The sequence below is a fragment of the Adiantum capillus-veneris genome, chromosome 11, assembly GCF_014529385.1.
Source record: "Adiantum capillus-veneris isolate H3 chromosome 11, ASM1452938v2, whole genome shotgun sequence".
Taxonomy (NCBI): domain Eukaryota; kingdom Viridiplantae; phylum Streptophyta; class Polypodiopsida; order Polypodiales; family Pteridaceae; genus Adiantum; species Adiantum capillus-veneris.
In genome coordinates this window covers 84,478,209-84,499,550 of record NC_140941.1, presented here as the reverse complement: position 1 = coordinate 84,499,550, position 21,342 = coordinate 84,478,209, and the positions used below count along the sequence as shown (strand labels likewise).

The following is a 21,342-nucleotide window of genomic DNA, read 5'->3' as shown; positions in this document are numbered from 1 at the left end:
CTCCCAGATGTACATATCTCAGCCCATATGTATCGTTTGTGTTCATCTATCTTGCATATCTTAACCTGATTTTGCATTTCCTCCTTGTACATTATAGCCACACCCCCTTGCCCGCACATCTTAGTACCAGGCCACCAAACCGAGTGTGTAATATATCCTTGAATACTTGGCAGTCTACATGTGTCCTGTTCCCACGTTTCAAGTAGAAAAAGTATGTCTTCTTGAGGTAGAACCTCTGTCAATCCTTCCCCTTTGTGCCAAGGGAAACCTCGACAATTCCAACTTGTGACGTGTATGTTCGTGGTCCCATGGGTTTCCCCCTGTCATACTTCTGGTTGTGTTGCCCCTGTGGAGGTGGTGTTCTTTTTCATTTGTTCTTCATATGCTTGTCTTCTTTCTTTTTGTTTCGCGGGTGTCCTGTCTTCACTGATGTAAATTGGGCTGTCCCTTAGATAAATGCGAGCATTTTGAGTATGATGGCTCTTTTACGTGCATCCAACATTGTGCATACAATTGCGCGATTGTTCTCAGGCCTCTACTTACCCACACGGTGTGCCCCATATACCACTACATCATGCATGCCAAATGTGTTTGCAAGGAGGTCCGTGATCTCCGCATTTAACAGGAGTACTTTCTCATTGTTCGATTCGGGTATGCCTCGGATTACAATATTCATACTGCGTTTCTCTCGTTCATTTTACTCTGTGTCAGCTACATTTGCATACGTCTCATGTGTCTGTGGCATGGTATTTGGAGTACTTCTTACTACATGTGCCCAGGAGGTCATATTTCCTGTTGCATTATCACTCATGTGTGCAAGCTTCTCATCGTGTGTAGCTAGAGTGTCTTGCACATTGGAGACCTGTTTGTTTAATGCATCTTGCAGGGCCTGAATTTTCTCATCTTGATGTTGCATTTTCAAATTCTGTATTTGGATCGTGTGCTCCAATTCTTGATTCTTTAGTGCAAGATTTTTGATGTCTTCACCTTGCTTCATCACCATTTCCTGTAAGGATGAGATAAAGCCCCAAATATCTTGCATTGAGCATAGCACAGATTTCTCAGTTCCTGCACCTGTGTCTTTACCTGTCCCTGTATTTGTACCTGTACCTGTGTCCATCTTGGATGGGGGTGTTTGTTTATCCTTTGCATTTGTCATGTTTCTTGTCGGTGACGATCACACGGAAAAACCGCTTCTTGAAACCCGTAGGTTGACTGGTTCACTCATTCATATGGGTCGAGACCCTTGCTGCAGTGTTGCGCACAAGTGACCCACGACAGTGCTGCGCAGTGTAGCAGGGCAGTGGCGAGGAGGTGTGGCCCACAGCAGCGCTGCGCAGGGAGCAGGGCTGGCGAGGACTGTGGCGGGTGCAGTGGCGGGCAGCAATCCAGCTCATGAGGTCCCACGCGAGCAGCAAGCAGTCATGGCCTGCTGATGTGCAGGGCCGCGTGCAGGCAGAAGGAGAGAGAGGACAAGGGGGTTAGAGTTTAAAAATTCAACCTAGAGGAACTGAACCCAAAAGATGGGCCGAGGGGCCTAAGGGGTTAGGGATGAAAATCCTACTTCCTACCAACTTATGAGCACCAATCAAGAGACCTAAACCTAATTTATCAAAATCGTGAACTCTGGAGTTGATTTTTGTAAATTGCTCTGGGTGGCTGCCACATCGTAGGCTGTACGAATTTCCATAATGTGCGCTGCTAATTTTTGGCAGGTTTGCGCAAGGCTTTTGGGATGAGCTGCTTTTGGTGATTAATGCTTTTAGAACTGATGCTGTTGGGCATCCCTTGTATTGTCTATAAGGACCCTTTGGGCCACTCTCTAGAGAGCGTCTAGACGTAGAGTCTTGGAAAGGAGGACTGTAAAAAACTTGGACACCCCAAGTCAAGATTCTACCGCGATACTACAGAGATTCACTTCAAAATAGTTCACATAGATGACACGACCCGACGTAGTTCCGTGCCCAGAGGTATTGACCCCAAAGACTGTCGCCCCTTTCGGTATTTCTTTTTATATTAATTTGTGTTCAAAGTACAAGAGAGTCGGGACGTAGTCACTCTCAGACTCTGCGTCTAGATGCTCTGAGTAATGAGGCTTGGTCCACTTATTTATAGGTACAAGGGATACCCAAAAGCAAAGCCCCAAAATCTTTTAACTCAAAAGCTAAGTTCCCAAAAGCAATTCCTTAAAAAATCTTCCATCCAAAACCTGCTAAATACAGCCAGCATAATTTGCACAATTCCTTACAGCGTACGGACTACCACGTCATCAACGTGATTTCCGGCGCAAAATCCGGGCTGCCACGTCAGCATTCAATCAGCGCAATACCCGGGCGTCCGTACTGGTTGCCGTCTATATGTGTGTGTGTGTGTGTGTGTGTGTGTGTGCGCCCGCGTGTGGGGGCACTGTCACATCATCAATTTGTGACATACCCCCCTCTTGAACGAATTGTAATCGCCCTCGATTACGCCTGCAAAAACAGACAGAGGCCATAAAATGTCCTAGTAGACATTGACTGTTAGTATCAACGCACTAGACACAACACATCTAGCACTTGTACAAATCGACAGTCACATCATCGGACATCACAGGACATCACTTGACATCACAGGATATCACATGACAAATCACATTCACATTTGTTCCAAATCTCAGACCATGATTAATCGGCAACGTATTTAGTAATCGCATCTAGATCCAGTCGGGACCTCATAGATGCCCGATTAACTACTCCTTATTGCAATCATGTCTATAGAGATTTATGAGACCGAAATGCTGCAGTCATTTCGTCTTTTAGTTCCTGAACTCAAACAAGTCAAGCACAAATCAATCAGATTGATTTACGGGAATTCCACTTCATATAGTCATACAACAGAATATTGTCAGCCCAAAAGTATCCCTGAAACCCAAAGGGACATCAATGACTCTATATAAAAAATCGGGGTAATCCGTTGACAAAGGAGCAAAGCGACTCCCCTCTTGTGCAAGCCCGCTGCACTAGATTCACCATGCTGAAATCAGGGTTCTATCGGAGTAGACTATGCTAAACTGAATGCTTCAAGGGAAAGTTCCAAAATCGAGGAGTATCTACTAGGTCCTCCTCCTCCATCCACTTCGCATCCAATGCAGGATAGTTCTTGAATTTAACCAAGAACCGCCTAATCACTTTACCTTTAATCTTTCTATCTTTATGTGCCAATATCTGTTTTGGAACGAGTATCTCCTCGCTTTCCTGCACTTCGGGTTGCTCATCTGGCTCCCCATTTATCTTTTCTTTTATCTAGAAAGGTCCATAGTATCTCATGCTAAGCTTTGGAAAAGGCCGCTCCTTTCCCTTTTTCTTTCTTAGGCGTGCCTTCTCAAAACGTAAGAGCACCCAATGGTCTTCCTTTAATTTCAAATCGTGGCGGTGTCGATCTGCTACCTTCTTGTGTCTTTCTTGAGATTTCGCTAAAGCCTCCCGGACCTTGGCAAAAGCAATGTCCAAGTCCCTCGTGTACTGGTCGGCTTCAAAACTCTTATCTTTCGTGCTAAGGAAGGGTGGAACCTTCGTAGCACCTTCAATAATCTCAAATGGCGCCTTCCCCATCAAAGAGTGGATCGTGTTATTGTAGGCAAATTCCACCAAGGGCAATTTTTTTTCCCATTGAGTCTTCTAATCAGAAATATAAGACTTCAATAAATCCAATATGACTGAATTTGCAATCTAAGATTGCCCATTTGTCTGCGGGTGGAAAGATGACGAGAACTGCAACCGTGTGCCAATGTTCTCCAAATAGCCTTCTAAAACATACTCGTGAATCGGGAATCTCTGTTAGAGACTATTGTCCTAGGCATGTCATGCAATCTGAAAATCTGTGAAATGAACAGTCTCGCTAAATGATCTGGCTTGACTGTTTTCTTCACTAGAATGAAGTGAGCTTGCTTGCTACATCTGTCGATGACAGTCCAAATACCATCATGCCCACTTTGAGTCTTCGGGAGATCAAAAATGAAATCCATAACAATTCCTTCCCCGGGGCGGGTGGGAATGGGTAAAGGCTGTAACAATCCCTGTGCTTTATGCCTGTCAAACTTGACCTTTTGGCATACCAAGCAACTGCGTACAAAGTTGTCCACATCCTTCTTGAGTCTCGGCCAAAAGAAGTAACGCTCCACACCTTTCAAGGTGGTGTCAATGCCGCTGTGACCCGTAAAAGGTGGACAATGGCATTCAGCTAGAACGTTTCCCTCAATGGCTGTGTAATGCACAACATTGTTTTCTTCATCAAGTAGCCATCCCGTATGGAATATCCCGCAACTACCTCTCCATTCTGTATTCATGTCAATACATTGAAAAAATCTGGATCTGTGGCGTACTGGTTGACCATGTCCTCGAAGCTTCTATAATGAATTGCGGAAATAGCCAAGACTAACGGCTTCTCGGACAAAGCATCTGCCACCAAGTTCTTCTGTCCCTGCACATGGACAATGTGGAAGTGAAACTGTGACAAGATGTTAGCCCACCGCATCTGCTTTTCCGAAAGCTGCTTCTGTGACAAGAAGTAGTGTAAACTCTAATGATCACCGAAGACCGTAAAATCGGCTCCGAATAGGTAATGTCGCCACTGAGTAAGAGCATGGATAACCGCCAAAAGCTCTTTCTCATAAATTTGTGCTGTCAATTCCGGCCTTGAAAACAATTGGCTCTCTTAGGCAATGACATGGCCTTCTTGCATTAAGAGCGCACCCAGGCTATGACCACAAGCATCACAATATACTTCGAATGACTTTTGCAAATCCGGTAAAGTCAAAATTGGTCCTGTAGTCAATTTCTCTTTCAATGTCTGAAACGCAGTCACCTTTGTGGGTCCCCACGAAAAAGGGACTCCTTTCTGTGTCATAATGTGCAAAGGGGAAGCAACCTCTGCAAACTTTCTAATGAACCGCTAGTAGTAAGAACATAAGCCCAAGAAGCTTCGAACTTCATGAACGTTCTTCAAATCGGGCCAATCATGTATAGTGTCAATCTTGGCCGGGTCCATCTGTACTCCTGCTGTTGGGACGATGTGTCCCAAAAAGTGTATCTCCGGTAAGAAAAAATTCACTCTTCTTAGCATTGATAACTAGTTGTGATCTCGCAATGCCTGAAGGAGTCAAAGACCTGTAGCAGGTCGTGTCTGTGTTCTGTCTCATCCTTGGAGAAGACTATAATGTCATCAAAGAAAGTGCCAACAAAAGATCTGTACTCTTTGAAACTCCTATCTATCATTTGGTTGAAGTCACTGGAGCATTGGTAAGGCCAAAAGGCATCACCAGAAATTCATATAAAGCAAAGCTCACTCGAAAAGCTGTCTTGTAGACATCGCCTGGCGCGATTCTGATGTGATGATATCCGCTTTTCAAATCAATCCTGCTGAATCAAGAGGATCCGTGTAGTCGGTCAAGAATATCATCGGTCCTCGAAATCGAAAATCTATTCTTGATGGTGATTTTATTGAGAGCTTTCTAATCAATGCACATCCTCCAAGATCCTTGTAACAAACTTGGACACCCCAAGTCAAGATTCTACCCCGACACAATAGAGATTCACTTCAAAACAATCCACAAAGACTACACGGCCTGGCGTAGACTGGCACCCCTTTTGGTATTTCTTTTTATATTAATCTGCTTTCAAAGTACAAAGAGGGCCAACGGGTCTCACTCTAAGACTTTGCATCCAAATGCTCTGGTAATGAGGTCCAAAAAGACCAAATTATTGTTACAAGGTTGCCCCAAAAGGAGAGCCCCAAAATCTCAAACTTAAAAGCTCTTAAATTGAAAAGCAACTTTAATCCAAAAGCTACCAGCAAAAATCAGCCAGCGCAATTTACGGAATTCCGCACAACAAAAAGCGGAATTCCATACTGCTGCCACGTCAGCTTGTCAGCACGATCTGTGGAATTCCGTACACTTCCTACCACGTCAGCCTATGGGTTCACGGGGAGTCATATTAGCATGGTATGTGTGTGTGTGTGTGTGTGGTTGGGGGTGTGCCATGTCACTAGTTTGTGACATACCCTCCTCTTGAAAGAATTGTAATCTCCTTGGATTACACCTGCAAAACAGACAGAGGCCATAAACTGCCTTAGTAGACACTAACTATTAGTACTGACGCACTAGACACGACACATCTAGCACTTGTACAAATCGTCAGTCACATCACCGGACATCACAAGACATCACTTGACATCACAAAATAAATCACATACAAATTCAATCCAAATCTCATACCATGATTAATCGACAACGTATTTAGTAATCGCATATAGATCCAATCGGGACCTCACAGATGCCCGATTAACTAATCCTTATTGCAATCATGTCTATAGAGATTTATGAGACTGAAATACTGCAGTCGTTTCATCTTTGAGTTCCTGCACTCAAACAAGTCAAGTACAAATCAGTTTCATTTTCAGGAATTCCAGTTCATAAAGTCATACAGCAGAATACTGTCAGCTCAACAGTAGCCCTTAAACCCAAAGGGACATCAGTGACTCTATATCAAAAATCGGGGTAATCTGTTGTCGAAGGAGCGGAGCGAATCCCCTCTTGTGCAAGCCCGTTGCACTAGATTCACCCATGCTGAAATCGGGGTTCTATTGGAGTAGACTATGCTAAACCGAATTCTTCAAGGTAAAGTTCCAAAATCTGAGGAGTATCTGCTAGGTCCTCCTCTTCATCCACTTCGCATCAAATGCAAGATAGTTCTTGGATTTAACCAAGAACCTCCTAATCTTATCTTTTAATCTTTCTATCCTTATGTGCCAATATCTATTCTAGAACGAGTATCTCCTCGCTTTCCTCCGATTCGGGTTGCTCATCTGGCGTCCCATTATCGGGCACATCGCCTTTAAAAGGCTTCAATAGACTCACATGATGAGAACTGCAACCGTGTGCCAATGTTCTCCCAAATAGCCTTCCAAACAAACTCATGAATCGGGGATCTCTATGAGAGACTATTGTCTTAGGCATGCCATGCAATCTGAAAATCTTTGAAATGAACAGTCTCGCTAAATGATCTGGCTTGACTGTTTTCTTCACTGGAACGAAGTGAGCTTGCTTGCTAAATGTGTCAATGACAGTCCAAATGCCATCATGCCCACTCTGTGTCTTCAGGGAGTTAAAAAATGAAATCCTTAGCAATACTTTCCCAGGGGCGGGTGGGAATGGGTAAAGGCTGTAACAATCCCTGTGCTTTATGCCTGTCAAACTTGACCTTTTGGCATACCAAGCAACTGCGTATTATGTCGTCCACATCCTTCTTGAGTCTCGGCCAAAAGAAGTAACGCTCCACACCTTTCAAGGTGGTGCCAATGCCGGGGTGACCCGTACAGTGGCATTCAATTAGAACCTTTTCCCACAACGGCTGTGTAACCCATAACAACGTTTTCTTCATCAAGTAGCCATCCCGTATGGTATATCCCGCTACTACCTCCCCATTGTATATTCGAGTGAATACATCAAAAATATCTGGATCTGTGGCATACTGATCGACCATGTCCTCGAAGCTTCTATGATGATTTGCAAAAATAGCCAAAACTAACGACTTCCGGGACAAAGCATTTTCCACCAAGTTCTTTTGTCCCTGTACATGGACAATTTGGAAGTGGAACTGTGACAAGATATTAGCCCACCTGTAACAAACTTGGACACCCCAAGTCAAGATTCTACCGCAACACAACAGAGATTCATTTCAAAACAGTTCACAAAATTGACACGGCTCGGCATAGTTCGGTGCCTAGAGATATTGGCCCCAAAGAATGGCGCCCCTTTCGGTATTTATTTTTGTATTAATCTGTGTTCAAAGTACAAGAGAGCGGAAAGGTGCTTACTCTCAGACTCTGCGTCCAGATGCCCTTAGAAGTGAGGCCCTGCCCACTTATTTAAAGGTACAAGGGATGCCCCAAGAGCAGAGCCCCAAAATCTCTAAATTTAAAAGCTTTTTAATGTCAAAACCAATTTGCCCAAAAGCTGCCATAAAAGTCAATCAGCGTAAATCAGGGAATTCCGTATAGCGTAGTGTCACGTCACCAGCGTTGTAAAAAGCGGGTCCGTATAGCTGCCACGTGTCAGCACAAATCGCACCGTGATTTCCGGGCCTGTCCGTATGGTGCCACATCAGCCTGTCCGTTTTTCTGTGTGTTCGGGGTTAGCCACTGTGACATACCCCCCTCTTGAAGGCATTGTAATCGTCCTTGATTATGCCTACAAAAACAGACAAAGGCCATAAACTGTCTTAGTAGACACTGACTGTTAGTATGGACGTACTAGGCACAACACATCTAGCACATGTACCAATTGACATTCACATCACCGGACATCACAAGACATCACTTGACAAATCACATTCAAAGTCATTCCAAATCTCAAACCATGATTAATCGGCAACATATTTAGTAATCGCATCTAGATCCAATCCGGACCTCACAAATGCTATCATGTCTATAGAGATTTATGAGACCGAAATGCTGCAGTCATTTCGTCTTTGAGTTCCTCCACTCAAACAAGTCAAGTATAAATGAATCAATATCATTTTCATTTTCGGGAATTCCAGTTCATAAAGTCATACAACAGAACACTGTCAGCCCAGCAGTATCCCTGAAACCCAAAGGGACATCAATGACTCTATATCAAAAATTGGAGTAATCTATTGACAACGGAGCGGAGTGACTCCCTTGTTGTGCATGCCCGCTGCACTAGATTCACCCATGCTGAAATTGGGTTTCTATCGGAGTAGACTATGCTAAACCGAATGCTTCAAGGTAAAGTTTCACAACTTGAGGAGTATCTGCTAGGTCCTCCTCTTCATCCACTTCGCATCCAATGCAGGATAGTTCTTGAATTTAACCAAGAACCGCCTAATCACTTTACCTTTAATCTTTCTATCTTTATGTTCCAGTATTTGTTTTGGAACAAGTATCTCCTCGCTTTCCTTCACTCCGGGTTGCTCATCGGGCTCCCCATCATCAGGCACATCGCCTTTAAAAGGCTTCAAGAGACTCTCATGATAAGCATTGTGAATTCTCCAAGTATTGGGCAGCTTCAGTCTAAAGGAGACATCATTTATCTTTTCTTTTATCTAGAAAGGCCCATAGTATCTCATGCTAAGCTTTGGAAAAAGTCGCTCCTTTCCCTTTTTCTTTTTCAGGCGTGCCTTCTCAAAGCGTAAGAGCACCCAATTGTCTTCCTTTAATTTCAAATTGCGACGGTGTCGATCTGCTGCCTTCTTGTGTCTTTCTTGAGATTTCGCTAAAGCCTCCCGGACCTTGGCAAAAGCAATGTCCAAGTCTCTCATGTACTGGTCGGCTTGAAAAAGCTTATCTTTCGTGCTTAGGAAGGGTGGAACCTTCGTAGCACCTTCAATAATCTCAGGGTAAAGGCTGTAACAATCCCTGTGCTTTATGCCTGTCAAACTTGACCTTCTGGCATAACAAGCGAGTGCGTACAAAATCGTCCACATCCTTCTTGAGTCTCGGCCAAAAGAAGTAACGCTCCACACCTTTCAAGGTGGTATCAATGCCGCGGTGACCCGTAAATGGTGGACGGTGGCATTCGGTTATAACCGTTTCCCTCAACGGCTGTGTAACGCACAACATCGTTTTCTTCATCAAGTAGTCATCCCGTATGGAATATCCCGCTACTACCTCCCCATTCTGTATTTGTGTTAATACATCCGAAAAATCTGGATCTGTGGCGTACTGATCGACCATGTGCTCGAAGGTTCTATGATGAATCGCGGAAATAGCGAAGCCCCATGGCTTCCGGGCCAAAGCATCTGCCACCAAGTTCTTTATCCCTGTACATGGACAATCTGGAAGTGAAACTGTGACAAGATGTTAGCCCGTCGTATCTGCTTTTACGAAAGCTGCTTATGTGACAAGAAGTAGCGTAAACTCTGCTAATCAGTGAAGACCGTAAAATCTGATGTGAGTAGGTCATGTCGCCACTGAGTAAGAGCATGGATAACCACCAAAAGCTCTTTCTCATAAATTTGTCTGTCAATTCCGGCCTTGAAAACAATTGGCTCTCTTAGGCAATGACATGGCCTTCTTGCGTTAAGACCGCACCCAGACTAGACCACAAGCATGACAATATACTTCGAATGACTTTTGCAAATCGGGCAAAGTCAAAACTGGTCCTGTAGTCAATTTCTCTTTCAAAGTCTGAAAGGTAGTCACCTCTGTGGGTCCCCACGAGAAAGGGACTCCTTTCTGTGTCAAAATATGCAAAGGGGAATCAACCTCTGCAAACTTTCTAATGAACCGCCGGTAGTAAGAACATAAGCCCAAGAAGCTTCTAACTTCATGGACATTTTTCAAAGCGGGCCAATCACGTATAGTCTCAATCTTGGCCGGGTCCATCTCTACTCCTGCTGTGCTGAGACGATGTGTCCCAAAAAGTGTATCTCCGATAAGAAAAATTCACTGTTCTTGGCATTGATTACTAACTTGTGATCTTAAAATGTTTGAGAGACCTGTAGAAGATGGTGTTTATGTTCTACCTCATCCTTGGAGAAGACTATAATGTCATCAAAGAAAGTGCCAACAAAATATGTGTACTCTCTGAAAATCCTATCCATCATTCGGTTAAAAGTCGCCGGAGCATTGGCAAGGACAAAAGGCATCACCAAAAATTCATATAAACCGATGCTCGTCCGAAAAGCTGTCTTGTAGACATCTCCCGGTGCGATTCGGATCCGATGAATATCCGCTTTTCAAATCGATCCTGCTGAAACAAGAGGATCCCTGTAATCTGTCAAGAATATCATCGATCCTCGAAATCGAAAATCTGTTCTTGATGATGATTTTATTGAGAGCTCTATAATCAATGCACATTCTTCAAGATCCGTCTTTGTTTAAAACCAACAACACCGGAGAGCAGTAGGGTGAAGTACTCGGCTGGATAAGACCCTTTTCCAAGAGGTCTTTCACTTGGTTCATAATCTCTTCATTTTGTGCTCGGCTCACACTGTAAGGTGGCTGGTTCGGTGGTGTGCTTCCAGGTATGAGATCAATAGTATGATCCTCAGGACGAGATGGTGGCAACTCGCCTGGCAGGCCCTCAGAAAAGCAATTGGCATGAGTGTGGAGAAAATCTTGGCGTTCTTTACCAAGTTCAGAGATATTCGTTTTGTGTTCATCATTTAACTCTTTCAAATAGATCGAGTAAACAAACAGATTGGATTTCATTAATTTAGAAACGACTGAAGCCGATACAATAGGGACAAACTCGCCCTTCAATTTCACATGAAGTACAATTTTTCGGCCCTTTTCATTTGTTAATGTCGCTTTCTTCGCGCGATAATCGACCACGGCGCTGCTCTTATGGTACCAAGGGACTCCAAGGAGGACATCACAACCTTCCAAGGGCATTATGTAAAAGTCCTCGTGCCCCAAATACCCCTGACAATGCAACTGAAGTTTGCGAATGACAGGTGTAATGGCTATGTCTTGTCCGGGTGCTGCTAGAACTGCCTCTGCTTGTGGTCCCATCCGATTGGGTGTAATCTCGAGCAGTGCCGCCAATTCAGGTGAAATGAAGTTGGCCTTGGCTCCTCCATCAAAGAAAATCAGGGCTTCTTGATCTTTTACTTAGCCCCAAGCTCGGCAAAGTTCTGTAGTTTCATCAATCGTGCTTGGGTCAGTACCCATGCAATCTGGAACCAGTCATGCTTTCATCTTGCCTTTTGGGCCACGTTCCTCTGCTGCTCTTGAACTCTCTGGCTTGTCTTCATTCTGTTGTTGTTGTGCCTTTCTAGGGCACTTCGCGGAGACATGCCCATGTTCCCCGCATTCAAAACACTTCCCCTCTTTGATGTAGTTGGCCCTCTCTCGAAGAGGGAGCCGGGGTCATGATACCTTGTCTTTCTTTTTTTGGGAACTCTCTCTCTTTCTACTTTCATTATTAGAAGTCTGTTGGGTTCTCTGAGTCAAGATCTCATCAGTGGGTAAGTCAAATTCCCTGCATGTATCGCAAAACCCGTTTCGCATGACCCATCAATTCTTGAATAGAATTTGACTTTTGTTCCAAGCAATAATCTCGGATTTCTATAGGAAGTCCGCAGCAAAACCGCTCAATCTGTTCTTAAAATGAGACCTTCTTAAATGAAGAGGCTGGTAGAAAAGAGCTCCAAAATCTCTCGCAATAAGCGTCCATAGAATCTCCCTTGGTCATCCGAAGATGATTCCAAGCAGTTTGTATATCTCGTTCGTACTCTCGAGTCAGCCAAGAAGAAATAAAAAGTCTTTTGAATTTCAGCCATTTAACTGGAGCTTCCTTTTTCAGTAGAAGAGTGGACCACCATGTTCGAGCTTTTCCCTTGAAGAAAGATATAGCTTCTTCTTTGCATAAAACATGTGATCGTCGGAGTCCAAACTGTCTGAGGATGACTCCTCTGTAGAACTGTCAGAAACTGGGAGAAATTTAGGCTTCTTTGCCTTTTTCTTTCCCTTTCCGAAGCTTTGCTTTATGCTTCGCTTTTTGCCTTTTCTGTCTTCTTTGTTGGAGTCAGAAGAGCTAGAAGAACTGTCAGAAGAAGAAGAAGAAGAAGAACTGGGTAGTCCTTCAAATTGTACACGCTTCTTCTGCTTTCTTGTTGATGCAAAAGAAGATTGACTACCTAAATAACCGTGGAAGTCAGTCTCTTTCTTGTGCTTTTTATGGTGCTTTTTGGATTTGTTGTTTGCGTCCAAAAGCCGGCTAATCTGTGTTTGAACCACCTCTTGTAATTATTGCTATGTAAACATCCTCGGAGAAGGAGGTTTCTTGATTGCCGGTTTGATGGGTGGCTCTGTGGCCTTCTGCCACTGGATATGTACTTCTGCGAGGGATTGTTGAGACAAAAATTTTGCAAATTCTGGATCCTTAGCAATTTTAATCATCTGCTTTGTTGCCTCATCAATCAATTGTCGACGTTCCATCTCCTCAATCTCGAACTGAGTAGGCGGAGGTGGGCCGTACTCTTCCTCTATTTGCTCATGAGAATCTTCTTCGTGATCTCCTCCATTCGCAAATGCAGAAGAAGTCGACTGTTTCTTGTTGGAATCCATAAGTGCCGCGAGAGAAGGATCGGATTTCCCGGTAGAAGAGAAATTGGCTGCGCTCTGATACCACTGTACCAAACTTGGACACCCCAAGTCAAGATTCTACCGCGACACAATAGAGATTCACTTCAAAACAGTTCACAAAATTGACACGACCTGGCGTAGTTCCGTGCCCAGAGGAATTGGCCACAAAGACTGGTGCCCCTTTCGGTATTTCTTTTTGTATTAATTTGTGTTCAAAGTACAAGAGAGCGGGAAGGTGCTCACTCTCAGACTCTGCGTCCAGATGTCTTGAGAAGTAAGGCCTTGCCCACTTATCTAAAGGTACAAGGGATGCCCCAAAAGCAAAGCCACAAATTCTCTAAATTCAAAAGCTTAATAATATCGAAAGCAATTTGCCCAAAAGCTGCCATAAAAGTCAATTATCGTAAATCAGGGAATTCCGTCCAACGTACTGCCACGCCACCAGCGTCGTAAAAAGCGGGTCCATATAGCTGCCACGTGTCAGCGGAAATCGCGGCGTGATCTTCGAGCCTGTCTGTACAGTGCCACGTGTTAGCCTGTCCGTGTCTGTGTGTCCGGGGTTAGCCATGTCACCATTTTGTAACACCACGTGCTTTTTCGAAAGCTGCTTCTGTGACAAAAAGTAGCGTAAACTTTGATGATCTGTGAAGACCGTAAAATCGGTTCCGAGTAGGTAATGTCGCCACCGAGTAAGAGCATGGATAACCACCAAAAGCTCTTTCTCATAAATCTGTGCTGTCAACTCCGGCCTTGAAAACAATCGGCTCTCATAGGCAATGACATGGCCTTCTTACACTAAGACCGCACCCAGACTACGACCACAAGCATCACAATATACTTCGAATGACTTTAGCAAATTCGGTAAAGTCAATTCTGGTCCCGTAGTCAATTTATCTTTCAATGTCTGGAAGGCAGTCACCTGTGTGGGTCCCCACGAGAAAGGGACAGCTTGCTGTGTCAGAATGTGCGAAGGGGAAGCGACCTCTGCAAACTTTCTAATGAACCGCTGGTAGTAAGAACATAAGCCCAAGAACCTTATAACTTCATGAACATTCTTCAAATGGGGCAATCACGTATAGTGTCAATCTTGGCCGGGTCCATCTGTACTCCTGCTGCTTAGACGATGTGTCCCAAAAAGTGTATCCCCCGTTCCCCGCATCCCAAACGCTTCCCTTCTTTGATGTAATTGGCCCTCTCTGGAAGAGTGAGCCGGGGTCGTGTATCCTTGTCTTTCTTTTCTTGGAAACTCTTTCTCTTCCTACTTTAATTGTTAGAAGTCTCTTGGATTCTATGAGTCAAGATCTCATCAGTGGGGTAAGTCAAATTTTTCGAATGTATCGCAAAACCTTGTTTCGCATGACCCATCAATTCTTGAAAAGAATTTGACTTTTGTTCCAAGCAGTAGTCTCCGATCTCTGTAGGAAGTCCGCAACAAAACCGTTGAATCTGTTCCTTGACCGAGACCTTCTTAAATGAAGAGGTTGGTAGAAAAGAGTTCCAAAATCTCTCGCAATAAGCGTCCAAAGAATCTCCCTTGGTCATCCGAAGATGATTCCAAGCAGTTCGTATATCTCATTCGTACTCCCTAGTCAGCCAAGAAGAAATTAAGAGCCTTTTGAATTTCAACCATTTAACTGGAGCTTCCTTCCTCAGAAGAAGAGTGGACCACCATTTTCGAGCATTTCCCTTTAAGAAAGATGTAGCCCTCCTTATCTTGGAGTGCTCTGAGTAATGCCCTCCAGAGAAAGATATGTCGAACTGCTGAATGAAGGCCAAAGACCTCGGAGCATCTCGGAACCTAGAAAGGGAGTCAAACTTAATGGACTGTCCACCTTCTTTGAATTCTTTTACTTTCTTGCTTTTGTCTTCGAGAAAGTCATATTGGTTGGCTCTGTAAAAATGCTTCTTCTTTGCATAAAACATGTGATTGTCGGAGTCCGAACTGTCAGAGGATGACTCCTCTGTAGGACTGTCAGAAACTGAACGAAATCTGGGCTTCTTTGCCTTTTTCTTGCCCTTTCCGAAGCTTTTCTTTCTGCTTCGCTTTTACCTTTTCTGTCTTCCTCGCTCGAGTCAGAAGAGCTAGAAGAAATGTAAGAAGAAGAAGAAGAAGAAGAAGAACTAGGTAGTCGTTCAAATCGTACACGCTTCTTGTGCTTTCTTGCCGATGCAAAAGAAGATTGACGACTCAAATAACCCGGGAAGTCAGTCCCCTTCTTGTGCTTTTTGTCTTGCTTTTTGGATTTGTTGTTAGCGTCCAAAAGCCGACTGATCTGTGTTTGAACCACCTCTTGTAATTCTTGCTCTGTAAACATCCTCGAAGAAGGAGGTTTCTTGATTGCCCGTTTGATGGGTGGTTGTGTGGCTTTCTGCCACTCGGTGTGCACTTCGGCGATGGATTGTTGAGACAAATTTTGCAAATTTTGGATCCTTAGCAATTTTAATCATTTGCTTTGTTGCCTCGTCAAACTACTGTCGACGTTTCGTCTCTTCAAGTTCAAACTGAATAGGCCGAGGTGGGCTGTACTCTTCCTCTGTTTGAGCATGAGAATCTTCTTCGTACATTCGTAGATGCAGAAGAAGTTGACTGATTCTTGTTGGAATCCATAAGTGCCGCGAGAAAAGGATCGGATTTCTCAGTAGAAGAGAAATCTGCCCCGCTCTGATAACACTTTAACAACCTTGGACACCCCAAGTCAAGATTCTACCGCGACACAACAAAGATTCACTTCAACAAAACAGTTTACAAAGATGACACAGTCGGCATAGTTCCGTGCCCAAAGGTATTGGCCCCAAAGACTGGCGCTCCTTTCGGTATTTCTTTTCATATTAATCTGTGTTCAAAGTACTCTGCGTCCAGATGCTCTTAGTAATGAGGCCTAGCCCACTTGTTTATTGGTACAAGGGATACCCAAAAGCAAAGCCCCAAAATCTTTTAACTCAAAAGCTAAGTTCCCAAAAGCAATTAGCGTAATTTGCGTAATTCCGTACAACGTACGGATTGCCACGTCATCAACGTGATTTCTGGCGCAAAATCAGGGCTGCCACGTCAGCATTCAGTCAGCACAATATCCTGGCGTCCGTATTGGCTGCCGTTTGTGTGTGTGTGTGTTTGTGGGCATTGCCACGTCATCAGTTTGTGACAAGGATCCTCGGAATTTGTAACTTTGTGAAGCAAATAATAAAGAAATATAGAAAGGAGCCGTAGGCTTTGGGGCCATTGCATTTGGGGACGGAACTCCGCCGTCTTGTGTTCTCTCTCTCTCTCTCTCTCTCTCTCTCTCTCTCTCTCTCTCTCCATGTTCAATTATTTGCAAATTTTGTTCATGTGGTGCTATTGATTTCTCGCTTGGAGTATCCAAGCTTGTAGCACCAAAAGCCTCAGGTAAAGCTTTAGTATCTGAGGAGTATCGTTTAAGTCCTCCATCCACTTGACATCAAGAGCTGGATAATTCTTGAACTTAACCAAATATTGTCGTGTCCGCTTACCTTTCACTCTCCTTTCCTTGTGAGCCAGGACCTGTTGTGGAATGGGTATCTCTTCCACTGGTTGCTCGTTTGGTTCCTTGTCCATTGGTACTTCATCTTTGGAAGGTCTCAATAGACTCACATTAAATGCATTGTGAATCTTCCAAGTATCTGGTAACATCAGTCTTGAGGATAGGTCATTTATTTATTCGTGTATTTGAAAGGGTCCATAGTATCTCATACTTAGCTTTGGAATAAGCCTCTCCTTACCCTTTCGCTTTCATAAACGTGTTTTCTCAAACCAAAGTAGCACCCAATCCTTCTCCTTTTATTGCAAGTCATGTCGATGCTTGTCTGCTGCCTTCTTATGTCGTGCTTGAGACTTCTCCAAAGCCTCCCTTGGCAGAAGTAGTGTCGAGATCGTGTGTATATTGATCTGCTTCAAAAATCTTATCCTTGATGCTTAGAATGAGAGGAACCTTTTTGACACGCTTGACAATCTCAAATGGTGCCTTCCTTGTAGGCGTATGATTGCCGATCTATCTGTGGATGAAACGATGGACGAGAATTTAAACCGTGTGCCTATATTCTCCCATATTGCTCTCCAAAACAAGCTTGTAAATCGGGGATCTCTATCTGACACGATAGATTCAGACATACCATGTAATTTGAGAATCTGTGAGGCAAACAGCTTGGCCAAATAATCGGCTTTCGTTGTCTTCTTTTCTGGAATAAAGTGAGCCTGTTTGCTGAATTTTTCGATGACTGTCCAAATGCCATCATGCCCACTCCGAGTCTTCAAAAGATCAAAGATGAAGTTCATTGCTATACTCTCCCAAGGCCGGTTAGAAATGGGTAGTAGACCTGGTGCTGTCAAACTTAACCTTCTGACCCACTAAACAAGTGCGTTCAAACGCATCCACATCCTTGCTGAGCCTAAGCTAGTAGAAATACTTTTCCACACCTTTCAAGGTACTCTCAATGCCTCTATACCCAACAAATGGTGGATTATGGCACTCTGTGAAGACCTTGTTCCTCAACCCATGTGTGACACATAGTATGGTCGTTCGCATTAAATAGCCTTCCTTTAAAGCGTAGTGTGCATCTGTCTCCCCACTTTGCAACCGGTCAAAATTGTTTGCAAAATCTGGATTTGTAGTGTACTGATCAATCATATCTTTGAAATTCTGATGATGTATCGCCGAAATGGCTGATACTAGTGGATGTCGAGACAATGTGTGCCAATGAATTCTTCTTTCCCGTAACATGAACAATTTGGAAGTAAAACTGCAACAAAATGTTCGCCCATCTCATTTGTTTACAAATCGTTTAAATGGTAAATGATTCTCAATTTATTTTGTGCGCTGTGTGAAGTTTTAAAAGAGGAGGCACCCATTTGTTTGTTCATAAAACATATTGGTACTTCATTTAATGATGTATATTGGCATTAAGTTTGTATCAACGAAAGCAGGTTGTCTCAACTTAGTTATGTTTTTATTGGACGCTGACTTGCCGCACTGAAAGATACATGCTTTATATTTGTTCAATAAAGACTCTTTAGTATTTATTGTCAGATAGGTGAAGCTGTGCTGTTAGTTCAGTGTATTGAACAGCAACTCTTGTCCAGTGACAAAACTCTGAAGGAATACAACAACAACCTAAACTTTTTCTTTCTGGCATCCTATTCCATTTGATGTAGGAAACATTTACAAGGTTTACTTAGGCTTTATTTCTTGTTTGACAAAAGATTTCAAATTTATTTCAATTTATTATTCTCCTTACCTGTTCCAGGCTCATTCCTGATGCAGCATTGCTTGCATCAAAAGAAAAAAGGCTTACGGGACGAGCATGGTTTGAGACTGGAGCAGGGGTAAAGTTTTTCATCACAAAAAATCATATTTTTTGTAAATTATTCTCACCATTAACATTTTGCCCTCTTGCCAAAACTTGTATTAATCACTGTAATTAGAGGTGCCCATCAGATGTATAACATGGAAAAAATTCTTCACTGCTTAAAGGGTTTGTTCCCGTGAGCCTATATGATCTCAAACAAACCCCGACCCCAACCCCCCCACCCCCAAAAAATATTTAAAAAATTAAAAGTTCCTCATAGATAAGCAAATTCTCTCCATGGCAAAGTCTTAGCCACGTCTTGTGTCGTTAGCTTTCAGATGATTCTTGTTGACTACAATTCAATCACCTGGCTAGATTGCGCATAGTAGAAAGTACGAGGCTTTGGGACAATGATGTCTTGATGGTTCCAAATGTGCTATTCTTTAGACATGCACCTATTAGGCTATGTATATTGATAGGCTATAGATGTTTTGGAGACGGATACCTCAGTAGTCTAGATTCCTGCATGCTTGGAACTGTTGGACTTTAAATGGATGGATAGGGTTGACACAAGTGTCTATAAAACATTTGTCATTATGTGGTCCAAGTTGAAAGCTGGCTTGGCCAATAACGTTGTGGAGAATGAGAGATAGGGCATCTTGGTGGAAGAAACATCTTTTGAAGTTTTTGGCATTGAAAGATTACCGTTCAAGTTAGTATTCCTTTGACGAGTCATGGTAGGGTTGGCAGCAGTCTTAAAGTGTAGAAAACTCCTCGATGAATATTCTTTTGTCTGCTAGAGTTGTTAGAAACTGGTTGACACCAATTCTTATGTTCCCAATGGCTGGCCAAAATCAGACTATTATTTGTCTGCTATTGGATACAACATATCCTCAACCCAATGGGATACAGCATATCCTTAACCCAATGGGTTTTTGGCTATATCGACTTGGCATTAAAAGTTGTGAATGTTGTGATCCTTGCTTTTGTTTGATGGATAGAGGTTTGGCATTTGTGGGTCATACACAGAGCTTTTATTTTAGATTCCCAATCGGACCGAAGTTCTATCTTTCAGGAGTAGATTATGCAACCGAATGTGCATACATTTGTGGCCTGTAGTTTGGGATCAAATGCCCACTATCTTTTGCAGTTCTGCGCTTTGTCACTCTTTCTGATTTTGTAGTTGGCACCTCAGGAATCTGCCATTTTGCTCTTCAGGAAAAATAACCAAAAGTTTTTCTCATTTATCATTTTGCTGTTTCTGTTTTTTTTCACAGAAAGGTGCTAAAGCAACTATTGAGTGGGTTGAAGAACAAGATGAGGAAGAGCTTGATTTTGAAGATGACTTCGATGATGGTGGTGAGTCAACAACCTAACCTTTTTCTGTTACATGCTCTACTTATTTGGCTCTTCGTCGATTCAAAGATCATTGTAGATGTTTAAAATAGGCAATGATGATGAGCCAGGAGCAGATTTGTGGGCTGCTTTTTAGGAACATAGGGCTTCGATCATCGCAATTTTTAAGTTTCTTCTACATGCTAAAGTTTTAACGGTACATGAAAATGCAGATGCCCACAAACAAATATGCATTGACAAATTCTAGGCTCTATTTGTTGCCATTCTGTATAAATCAACGCATATATCAGTCATACAAACTACTGAGTAACCTTCAGGGTAGTAAAACTAATGGACTAGAAAGTCCACACCAATTGTTTACCTACATAAGCATGAGGAAATGCAGTATGTCCCATCGGCATTAGTGCTTAGCTGAGAATTAGTTTGCTGGCAATAATGATCAGGCAAACACAGCTTGCATTTGTGAAGGGATGTTTCTATAGCTAGCTCACTTGCCAAGGTATCCGAGCTGAAGTGCAGTGCAGAGATTTGTCCGTTTATGAAAAGAATTTCCAACTGTGCTCAGAGGCATGGAGGCAGGGAGCGAGGGTTTAGTAAACGGTGGCCTTATTAAGCTCCCTAATAAGGGGTTGTATGTGTGGGAGGGAGGGATGGAGGGCTTCTTTGGGATTGTTTGGTGACCTTAAGCTCCTATTGCGACGCTATACGTTTTACGGCTTGCAGAGAAGGCACGCTCTCTTATATGTAATCGGCAAAGTCCCATGCTCTCCTTCTCCCTACCTTTTTCTTGCACGGAGACATGGATAGAGGTTTCAATGATGGATTTTGTTCTTCACCACACCTTGCAGGCTATCTTGACTTGGGCAAGCTGCATTCCATCATGCATTGCATCAGACAGACTGGCACAGAGCATAGGAGCTATACAGTGGCTACGTACAAAGGATTGGTATTGTTTACCATTGGTTCTCTCTGTGGACCACACTACCCCGATCCCTCGCACCGTGCGAGTATGGTCAGAGTCGGCAGTAGTCTCCACACTGGGGACAAAAATGAATGTGAGCTACCAGAATCAATAAGAAAGGAAAGAGATTTGCCCTCAGACTCTCCCTTAGTCTCAAGAATGGAGAAAAGTCGATATCGGTCACTAGGATCTAAGGCAGCATAGATGTGGGCTTGTTCCTCCATCTTATTCTTTACTGAAATGAAGTTCACAGTTGATGTTCTAGGTGGGTTGTTGGTTGGCTTTTGCCCACGAAAATGAGTCGTAGGAGGGGGTCTTGCTTGTGTTGGATTTCTCCCTCTTGTCCGAAGGTTTTTGAATTGTCCCCCTTGATTGGGTGGACTTAGAAGGTTAGCATGGGGGGCCGAATTATTGGGGTCATTTCGTTTAGGGCATTCGACCTTCTTATGACCAAACTTTAGGCACTTGTAACACTGAATTTGCCTCCCACTTTGAGTGACTGGAAGGGCATTCACACGAACAAAATGTGATGGCGGTTGGGGTGGGGTAGTTGTCTTTTGTATGAATGATACCTTGGTTGCTTGACAGGGCTGACGGGAGTAAGAAGGAAGCTCCCGCTTCCTATTGGTTGTAAG

General features: G+C 43.4%; 1 protein-coding gene across 2 annotated transcripts in view; it reads left to right on the top strand.

The window, feature by feature from the left end:
• The window catches only part of LOC147447569 (Ubiquitin-conjugating enzyme family protein), a 142,759-nt gene that overhangs the window by 86,797 nt on the left and 34,620 nt on the right, over positions 1-21,342 (top strand). For both annotated transcript variants that reach the window (XM_086523303.1, XM_086523302.1), the window contains exons 8-9: positions 18,349-18,427; positions 19,668-19,749. In XM_086523303.1, coding sequence (XP_086379429.1) covers positions 18,349-18,427; positions 19,668-19,749 — 161 coding nt within the window. The remainder of the gene's footprint in view (positions 1-18,348; positions 18,428-19,667; positions 19,750-21,342) is intronic.